The sequence below is a fragment of the Mytilus californianus genome, unplaced genomic scaffold (assembly GCF_021869535.1).
Source record: "Mytilus californianus isolate M0D057914Y unplaced genomic scaffold, xbMytCali1.0.p SCAF_2, whole genome shotgun sequence".
NCBI classification, from domain to species: domain Eukaryota; kingdom Metazoa; phylum Mollusca; class Bivalvia; order Mytilida; family Mytilidae; genus Mytilus; species Mytilus californianus.
Window position 1 is genome coordinate 62,955,160 of NW_026262668.1, and position 10,359 is coordinate 62,965,518.

The window sequence follows — 10,359 nt, forward strand, 5'->3', positions numbered from 1 at the left end:
ATTTTTCAGAATCCCACAGTAACTGTAATTCTGGCTTTCCTGACATTCAGAATTTTCTAGAACCTCATAGTTACTGTAATTCTGACTTTACTGATGTTTAGTATAATCCTAAATCTCACATTAACCACAATTCTGGCTTACTGATATTCAGAATTTTCCAGAATCTAACAGTAACTGCGATTAAGATTTGACTAATTTTCAGAATTTTTCAGGAATCTTCAAGTAACTGCAATTCTGTCTTAACTGATATTCAGAATCTTTCAATATCTGCAATTTATTTATTTCCAGCATTATAAGGTACAGCATATGCTAATATGAACTTTCTTTAAATTTTACATGTAGATCTTGTAGTTTGAAAATCATAGTATTAAGCATCCTAAATAATATGCCCTTTCATTCAAGTAGTGAAAATATTGAGCATTCACGGTATAGTTTAAAAGAAAAAATATTTATATAAGAAATGCACAATTTTGACAAAATCAGTATTGTGACCAGTTTTCTACTTCATGCTTGCTGAGTACTTCATGTTGCATCTTCATTAATGTAATTAAAAAGAGCCCTATAAATGAGATGTCAATTTTGTAAATACTTATTTTTGCACTGATTTATATTGGTACAATGTAAAAGATTTCAAAACATAACAAATTTGCCTAAGGATGGCTATAAAAGCAAAAAGCACAAAACATTTATTAAAAAAAAAGCACAAAATATTTAGTAAAAAATCAAAATTATAGATATTAGAAAACATTGGGTAAGTGAAGCAATATTTGGTAAATTTTTTTTTTAAATTGTCATTGCTATAAAAATGTAAAATCAAACTGAATGATATCGATTCGTAAGAAAATTCATGAACCCTATTTACATATATTAAGAGCTCTACCCTCAACATGTTTTCTTTGAATTTCCCCTCTTTTCAAATTGCATAAGGTAAAGTAACATTCATAATGACTAACCGTCCTGAGTGCCTAAATAAAAATGTCAGATACATTTGTACAAGTATATTGCAGATTGAAAAAAAACTGCATCACTTGCAGAAAACTGCATTTTAAAAATTTGAATAAAATCACCTTTTCCAAAACGAACCTAATATAAAAAAAAAGTACAGAATCAAAAATGGTTTTCTATGTATTATTTTCATGATCTTTGGTAATATTGCGCCAAATAAGGTATATTGCACATTTTTAACACTCACACCGTTGGATATAATTTTGAATGTAAGTTGCCATTTGAACGACTGTTATAGTACACAAAATATTGCACATCACTGTTTTTTTATGTAGCACTATGGTATTTCTTAAGTGTCAGCCTCCACACGTTATTCATATCTTGTAAATCCTTGTTTAGCTGACTGTGACATCTCCCTGAAGAACCTTAGGTTTTCTTCTGCTTTTTCTTTTGATATTTGAAAGTTACAGTTTCCATTGTCATTGCCATTTTCTACAAATGAAATTTGCTTCCTTCTCTTCTTACCACTCTTCCGTGAAGCTTTTTTATTTTCAATTTGTGAAAAATCTCTATCTTTGGCAAGATTTCTGAAGAATTTTAAATTGTTTTCTGCAGTTTCTTCATCAACATAATTTTTAGGATCATCAGGGATAAAGCCTCTTTGAGGTTGATAACTCGAAGTGGTGGAGGGATTATTAGTTTCCTCTTCATAGGGATTCCCAGGTTCAGAATAAAAAGCTGTAGCATTTCTGGACACATGTAAAAAGAAATCAAGGTTTTCCTTTTCTCTTGAATGATGTCTTCCAGGCAATTCTTCATCCACACCAAGAGGTGGTTCATTGAAATATGATCTTGGAAGGTCAATCTTTTCAGATTCATTCTTTTTCTTGAAAAATTCAGGATCCTTGGAAATTCTTCTGAAAAAATCTAAATTTTCTTTGGCATTAATAACATGGTCTTCATCCAGTAATATATTCCTGGTTGGTGTTTTTGGAATATAAGGCTTTGGTTTTTCTTTTCCTTTGTTACGAAAGTTAGGATCAGTTGCTACATTTCTAAAGAAATCCAGATTTTCCTGTGGAGTAGACTTGTAGGTGTCTGAGGAAGGTATGTCATCAAGTGGATAAGAATTTGATTCCTGGTGCTTCTGTTTTGACTTTTGATAGAACTGTGGTTTTGTTGCTACTTTTGAGAAGAAATTTTTATTCAGCTCAGCTTCACTGTCAGTGATACCAACTCTATACCCATCATTACCTCCTAATCCTATTGGTGCTATGGGCCATGGAGAAAATTCACATTTCCTTTCCTTTGGGGGCTCTAATTCAAAACTTCCTCTGTCTTGTTCAGGAAGATTACCCTTGGCAAGATCTGTCCAAAACTTAGCATCAGGCAAATTCTTGTCCCTAGCTTTAAATGTGCACTGCATTTTTGAAAAGTTCTGCTTCTGCAATGGAGTTAGATCGTGTGGCATATTATCAGGCATTGGGTAAAGGCAATCCTGGCTAGATGTGTCTCTACTGTCCTTTGGATCTGTTCTATCATTTGCTCTAGGGTCCCGTTGTTCTGTAAAAAATTTGACATCTACCATAGAAGAATCCCTTCCCTTTGCTTGTAGCTTTCCAATTGGCCTTTGGTAATTAGTAAGAGGCATTGTATCATCTACTTTTCTTGTTTCCTTCTTTCCTGTTCTAAGAAAGATTTCTGGAGTAGGCTCTTCTCTATTTTTAACTTCTTTTAATTTTCCCAGTTCTTCTGGAGCAGATATCCTTTGAATTGCTGGATGATCTTCTACACCTGAAAGAAATACTATTTGTAAATTTCATGATGAAAGTTGCTTATCTGCCTATATGACATTCTTTTATGAATATTGGTATACAATTATAACTGAAAACTATAGAGAGGCAAAAGATGTTCTATATAAATGGTTCAACCTAATTTAAATTTTTTATCTACTTTCTCAAATACATTTATTTTAACGCTTTTTATTAGGTCTTTTTAGTATTATAGCTCTTCAACTGTTTTGATTGTTATACATCATTGGCTTTCAAATATTCAACTTTGAGCATTCCTGATGAAGGTAAATCCAGAAAAGTGCTTTGACACATGAAATTAAAAGAACTTTGTTTTCATTTTTTTCATTTTTATACACAATGTAGAACAGGTATTAACTGAAACCAAGTAGTTTTTTTGTAAATTTTTTTATCTTTCTTTCAAATTTCTTGGTCCTGTCATCTGCATACCTAACCATTTTCACTTTAATAAAGAATGACACGATAGAGATTTAGTTCTGTTTTTGTTACATATAAAGAACCTCCTCTACCGGTACTTTTGTTCTTGCTTTAAAATAGCAAAATTTCAGGAAAATTTGAAAATTTTATAATATTAACCAGCTATTGCTCAGCTTTCATAATCCTATCCAATGTTGTTGACTAAAGTATATGTTACAAAATATTGATAGGTGTGTATTTCATTTTAAAGATATAAGGGATCATCAAACAGAAAGTAGAACATTAAGGGAACTGATAACTTGTCATCGGGTATGGGCTAACTAGTTTAAGCTTGGTGCCATAATTCAAGACACTATGTTTTGTAGTTGCTGTAAAAAATGCAACGGAAATGTGTTATGGACAGAGATTATCAGTTTACCTGTCTTTGAAAGCGAGATTATAATAGGTACTCTAAAAAGGATACCTCCTTATTTTATTGCATTAAATGATATGGGTCTTTATAGAAAAAAAAAGACAACATTTAAATACTAGTACAGCAAAAATTCAGGCTGGAAAGGAACTAAATTGATTAAGATGTAATTTGAAAATTTATCTATAACAAACTTGAGTGATAGCATATAACATCTACCCACGGTATACAATTTTTGGGGGAAATCTTTAACCTGATTGGGAAAATATAAATGCAATTTTTGGGCAATCCTTGAGAAACAGACCTTTACATACAGAAATATATAGCTAGGTGATGTAATTTTTTAAATTGTACCTGCAAGTAATGGATTTTGAAGTTGTATTCTCCTTCTATATTTTGGTTTTTCTGTTTTTGGTGGACATACTACTGGAAGATTATTCTTGGACATAGGGAATGGATTTGGTGCCAATGTTGTCTCCTTTGGTCTTGGTGCAGCAGACTTTGATTTGGTTATCTCCCTTTGTTTTGATGGTTTGAAATCACCCAAACAGGTATCCAAATCATTTATGAAATCAGCAGTAGAATACTTCTCCAGATTGGTAGATTCTGCAGTATGTATACTGTAATCATCTAATGCCACTGAACTGGAAGTACACACAAAAGAACAAGTTGTCAATATCTTTACATCAAAATTTGATTCAGGATTGTTCTTTAAGGCCAATTGAACAAATAAATTATGAAAAACAATGTTTTTTTTTAATAATATCAAACATAGTATTTAGGATATATAATTAGAATAACTTCAGTATGGTTTGCAAGACATAGCCAAGTGCATAGTTTTGTTTTCTTTTGTCTCTATATTTGTATGAGTATCTTGTAGAAACCTTATGGGATTTATTACAATTTTAATTTGTTTGGTTTGTCAAGAGAAAAGAAACTTTTTGTACTATTTAATAAACCCAAAACTTAACTTGTAGTCAAGCATTGCTGTTTTCCAATAAATTAACAGATTGTGTAAACTGTATCAACTAACAAATCCAGAGTTTTACACACTCATACGCACACATATTTATATATATATATATATATATACTAATAAAAATATACAAATATAATTGTGACTTTCCATAAAGACTCTCTTTTTATATCTTGTCACTAAAAGTGAAAGGTAATTCATGAGCTAACTTAAGTTTAGTTTTTAATCATAGATTATTTCCCTTATTGTGACAAGGGAAATAACTCAAAATTCCAACTCCACCTACCTTGATGGCTGGTCTTTTTCCAGTTTGCATTCTGAAAAATATGTAAATTATTCTTTAAGCCAAGAGAAAATTTATTTAATGTTACATCAACTTGACATATCAAGGAGATCATACAAACAGATTTTCATCAATAAGCTATAAATGAACTAAATACCTTATAAAGTTATTTATATTTAGTTGAAGTTTTTTGAATTGACTTTAGTTTGAATATTTAATTTCAAGACAAAGAGGTGAGGAAAAAGGAGGAGGTACTTTAAATAATCTAAAATAATGATAAAACAAAAATTTTTCATTTATGTCAATGTTTAAGCATCTGTAAGAACTGGTACATATTGAACATCATAAAAACTTGTAAAATTTATTTAATAATGTATCTCATTTTCACATTTTTACAGAATGTACCAAATTTTGTAATCCTCACAAAACCATAGTGGTTTTAAGTTATTAAGTTTTATCTTGGTTAGAATTTGTTTCCAAGGATTCTAAACTCACATATCAAATTAGAATCTAGTGGCAGATATATAATGAAACACGACATTGTATACTTCTTGACATTTTTAACCTTTTTTAAACAAATGATCTAGTCTAAGACCTATTCACATCCTTAACCTTTGGACTTAAATGGATAGTTGTCTAATTGGTAATCATACAACAAATCCTTATTTTTCTATTACATTTTTGTGGCTCTTGATGATCTGAAACTGCATCAATTTTTCCATAATTTATTGCACTTTAGTGTAAAACATTTGAATCTGCTTGCTTTCATTTTTGTTTTAGATATATCATGCATTTGAAGAACAAAGAGAAGAAAACAGTTACCCAAAAATAAACTCACCTCTAACATTTGTCTGTGTATCAGGTTTAACTCTTGGCTTTGGAATGATAACTGTATTGGTTTTTGTAGTTTTAGGCATTTCTTCTACATCAGACTCATCATCTGTTGTTTCATATTCATATACTGGTTTAATTACCCTTGTATCACACCATGATGATCTTTCTTTTACTTTCTCAGCAGGCGGTTTAACTCTTGGCTTTGGAATGATAACTGTATTGAGTTTTGTAGTTTTAGGCATTTCTTCTACATCAGACTCATCATCTGTTGTTTCATATTCATATACTGGTTTAATTACCCTTGTGTCACACCATGATGATTTTTCTTTTACTTTCTCAGCAGGTGGTTTAACTCTTGGCTTTGGAATGATAACTGTATTGAGTTTTGTAGTTTCAGGCATTTCTTCTACATCAGACTCATCATCTGTTGTTTCATATTCATATACTGGTTTAATTACCCTTGTGTCACACCATGATGATCTTTCTTTTACTTTCTCAGCAGGCAGTGGTGGTTTATGGTCCACATTAACTTCATCATATATCTTCCTCAAAATCTTTGTCTTTTTATCTTTCTCTTTCTCCTCAGTTATTTTGGACAGGTTTGACTGGTATTTTTTTCCTTCTTTTGAACCTTTCTTGTCCCATTCAACTCCTTCAACAAAATCCAATGCCATACTGGTTGATTCAGTAACCAAACTTTTTGCTGCCCTTCTTAATTCATCCAAATCAAAGTCATCATTCTGGTTTTCAGATAGATTATCATTTGAACTATTGTCACTATTATTTGGCACAGTGTATTTAGCATGTTGCTTTTTTCTCTGTCTTTGTTCTTTATTTTCTCTTCCAATTGGACTGGGTCTTTTCCCATCAGATTCATCACCATCACCTTTCAGTACATTCAATCTTGTAACCTTTTCTTTCTTGAGTTTCTTTTTGTCTTTAACATTTATCATTGAATCTTCAAACTTTTCAGCGGTTGACCATGGAGTTTCAGCTACTTTTGGTTGCTTGTCAATACTGGTTCTACCTGGTTGTACTGACACTTTCCTTGTATGCGCTGTCTGTGCTGGCCCAACAGTCATAATAGGTCTGTCCTCAATAGGCTTGTCAGCTAAAGTTGTAGTGGTTCCCCATGCAGGTTGTAGCTGCTGTTCACTTAGCTTTATTATGCTAGCTTCCTGTTTATACATTGAGTCAATGACTTCCTTCTTGAAGGGTTTAATTTTCTTTACCCCTTTTTCCTTTCCAAACTCATCACTTGGTGTGGAGGCTCTGAGATTGAAATTTTTCTCACATTTTAGTTTGTAAGATCTCTTTGATATTGCTGGGTGTATTTTCTCTGTATTAATAATTCTTTCTGCTTTATACAGTTCTTTGTACTGTTCTGATCTCTGCCCTGTACTTCTTGCGTCAATGCTTTCTTCATTGAAAGCAACTTTTTTCCTGGCTTCTGATTTCACTTGTTTTTCTTTCTTATCTGATCCTTCATTGCTGTTGTCACTTTCTTCACTGCAGGCATTGCTGTTAGTACTCTTCTCTTCCTTTTCAGTACTGGATCTGTGATTTTGTTTGCCAATTTTTTTGTTGTCATCTTGCGGCTTCCTTTCCCCAGTATTCTTTGCAACAGTTTTTCCATCATTGGTGATAGAAGTACTTTTTTCTTTCCTGGAAGCATCCAATTTACCTTTCTTAGGACTATTACTTTTTTCCACTTTTTGAGGTAATACTTCTATTTTATTATTGGCAGCTACTCTTTTTCTGAGTCTCTTCATTCGTTCCATCTCACCATTGGATGATTCATTTGACTTTTGGCTACTAGAGTCACTCAGATCTACAGACTTGACTGATATGATCTTAGGCTTATGTCTACTGGTACTTTCTTTTCTGGGGAGAGTCTGCTCCTTATGAGATGGCACAGTTTCATTGGATGATGATCCAGATGTGGAATCTGAGGTGTTAGACCTTGCTTCATGTATGACATTACAAGAACTGTGTTTCTCTGGATGTAATGAAATGATACTGAATTTTTCTGGAGGTATTGGAGATGAATTAGAATATGTGTCTGTTTCCAGTGTAATCTCAGAGGAACATGTAACTGTATCCTCTGAAAGATAAAAGATAAACTTTACAATAAATCATATATGTATACTATATCTATTATATTGGTTGATGATTGTCACTTAGTATGCATTATCATAATTCATATAGGGAAATATCTTAAGGATCACATTAGATCATGTCTTAAAAAAGGTTATGTTGGTCATAGTTTTTTTAACAAAAGATGATAGACAATCAATGTCAGGTGTATTTCATTACAAATCAGTGAGCTTAAAAAATTGTAGTATTTTTATTAATATTTCTAAAAGTCTAGAGAACTAAACATTTAATATGTTTTTATTGTGACAACAAAGATGAATTGCAAACTAAATCTGTAACTACCGATCACAGAGTTTGTTTCCAAAACATAGCTGAGCATAATTACTAAAAGTAACATTTTCAATTAATTCAAGGTCCATAATTTTGACAATAAAATACCTCTTTTGGTCTGTGACTTTGAATTGGAAGACCCACTTTTCTGGAAAAAACAAAACAAATATATACTTAATATATGATTTTTGCTACTGTGAAAGTGTGCTTAATCTTGAATTCCAATATGTGTGGTTAGTAAAAAAACAAATTTCTTCATGGCTTTTGTAATTTGTAATTACACAGAAAACAATTCAAAGAAAAATAAACAGCTTGTTCCAGATTAGAATTTGTAGTTTTGATTAATTCCCAAAGTCAAATAATTGGTCCAAATGTATCCAATGAATGAAAGTCCTGAAAAAATAGTAGACAGTAGCATGGTAGTATCATTGTAATGATATATGCAAGTTGCGATTTATCTAGCTTTTCATAACTAGACTAGGAAAGTCTACCATAATGATAATACATTGTAAACAGAAGCTGTTCTACTTTACAAAACTTCTTGTGTTGCTTAATTTAATTTTTATTACCCAACAATGACTGCAAAACCTAGTAAAAATTAGATTTGCCACTGAAGGTCAGTTATTCTGTATGAGGATTTATTTTTCCGTATAATTAAAGTTCAATGGGTGTTCATGGTTGTTACTGTAGACCCTTTGATAACCTTTTCCCAATATGCTCAACAAATAAAAGAACTTCAAACTTTTAAGTAAAAAGTGTGTATTTTATAAATGAAAGTAGATACTGAAATTTACACATACATGTATACTATACATCCAAATCGCCTTTAATTCAAAAGTAAATGCATATATAAATATTAATATTAATAGTATTTAGTATCTATAGTACATGTATCAGGAGTGAAAGAACCAAGTAGTTAGGAGGTTTACGATAATAAATAAGAAGAAAGAAAAATTTCTAAAAGGCATATTTTATAATAGAGTTAATATAGAAATAAGGAGATGTGGTATGATTGGCAATGAGACAACTATCCACCAGAGTTCAAGTGAAGTGGATGTACGCTATTATAGGCCACTGTACGGCCTTCAACAATGAACAAACCCATAATGAGTAGTAAGCTGAAAGACCTAGAAATGACAAATGTAAAACCATCCAAACGAGAAAACTAAAAGCTTGATTTAAGTACAAAACAATAAACAAAAACAAATATGATATACAACAACAAATGACAACCACTGAATAACAGGCTCCTGACTTGGAACAGGTACATACTGATACACAATGTATCTTTAAGTTTGTTCGTCATAGATTTAATGAACAAAAAAATTGAATGTATAAAATTCTGAAAATATAATTTACAAAGTTTTATATATAGTTTTGTTCATGTTTTCTTTGTTTATAATATGTTAGTTTTCCAAAACAAAGAAAAATACTACCATTCAAAATGTAACTTAAGGCTAGCTGTTTACATCATAGCTTGAAATACTGACCTCATCAAATTTTTCACTGATAATGGAAAGAGATGACACAGGACGAATAGATCTTTTCCATGTGCTGAGATGAAATGATTTAATTCCAATATCAATATCACGAACATTTTCATGGCTCCCATGATTCCTTCTTCTGCATGGGTGTCTGATTCTTATACGAACTGAAAATACAATACAATTATAAATATGAAATTCATATGACAGCAAGAACCAAGGCAAAATGGATAGTGTCTCAATATAAGTTTTCTTATACAGAGTGGCTATTCGTCCGGCTAGCCGGACAAATAGTGTTAGGGCTATTTGTCCGGCCATTGCAATGCACATGTCATTTTATGTGCGTACGGAAGTGCATGTAATATTATCTTCAGTAGCACCAGGATTCGCGTGTAATCTGATCACTGATTTTCAATTTTGAGATCATGGCTGAAAACGGCGCATGATATCAATATTTGTGATAAATTTTTCAGTTTTCAGAATTTGACTAGGGAATACGATAGTATGAACTTCAAAGAATGATATAATTTTATAAAAGGGACTAAAAATTAATTGAAATCACAAATAAAAGGGGAAATAAAAGGTAATTGATCGGAGAACAAAATTATTCGACCTGCTATAGCTGTAAGAGTAATTGAGAAAGGCCTTTACAAAGGCATGTCTAACTTAATAAAATTTAGTTATATTCCGAAAATGAATATTGCAAGTAGCCCGCGAACTCAGTTGAGGGGGATCTGGGGGAAAAGAAAAAGAGGGATTTGGGAAAAGGAGCA

At 31.7% G+C, this 10,359-nt stretch overlaps 1 protein-coding gene across 1 annotated transcript; it reads right to left on the bottom strand.

Annotated features, from left to right (window-relative positions):
• Positions 1-1,315: 1,315 nt before the first annotated feature.
• On the bottom strand, positions 1,316-9,207 carry LOC127729017 (uncharacterized). The gene is made up of 5 exons (XM_052236589.1): positions 9,204-9,207; positions 5,680-7,779; positions 4,845-4,875; positions 3,937-4,226; positions 1,316-2,739 (listed from the first exon to the last, which is right to left on the bottom strand). Exons 1-5 carry the CDS (start codon positions 9,205-9,207, stop codon positions 1,316-1,318), a joined length of 3,849 nt encoding a protein of 1,282 aa, XP_052092549.1.
• Between the last annotated feature and the right edge of the window lie 1,152 nt (positions 9,208-10,359).

Bases quoted from the DNA above. Each gene is read 5' to 3' on its own strand.
- LOC127729017 (XM_052236589.1), bottom strand. The intron at 4,876-5,679 runs GTGAGTTTATTT...CATATTTTTCAG, and splicing joins TACACAGACAAATGTTAGAG to AATGCAAACTGGAAAAAGAC. The intron at 2,740-3,936 runs GTACAATTTAAA...TATTTCTTTCAG, and splicing joins TCAAAATCCATTACTTGCAG to GTGTAGAAGATCATCCAGCA.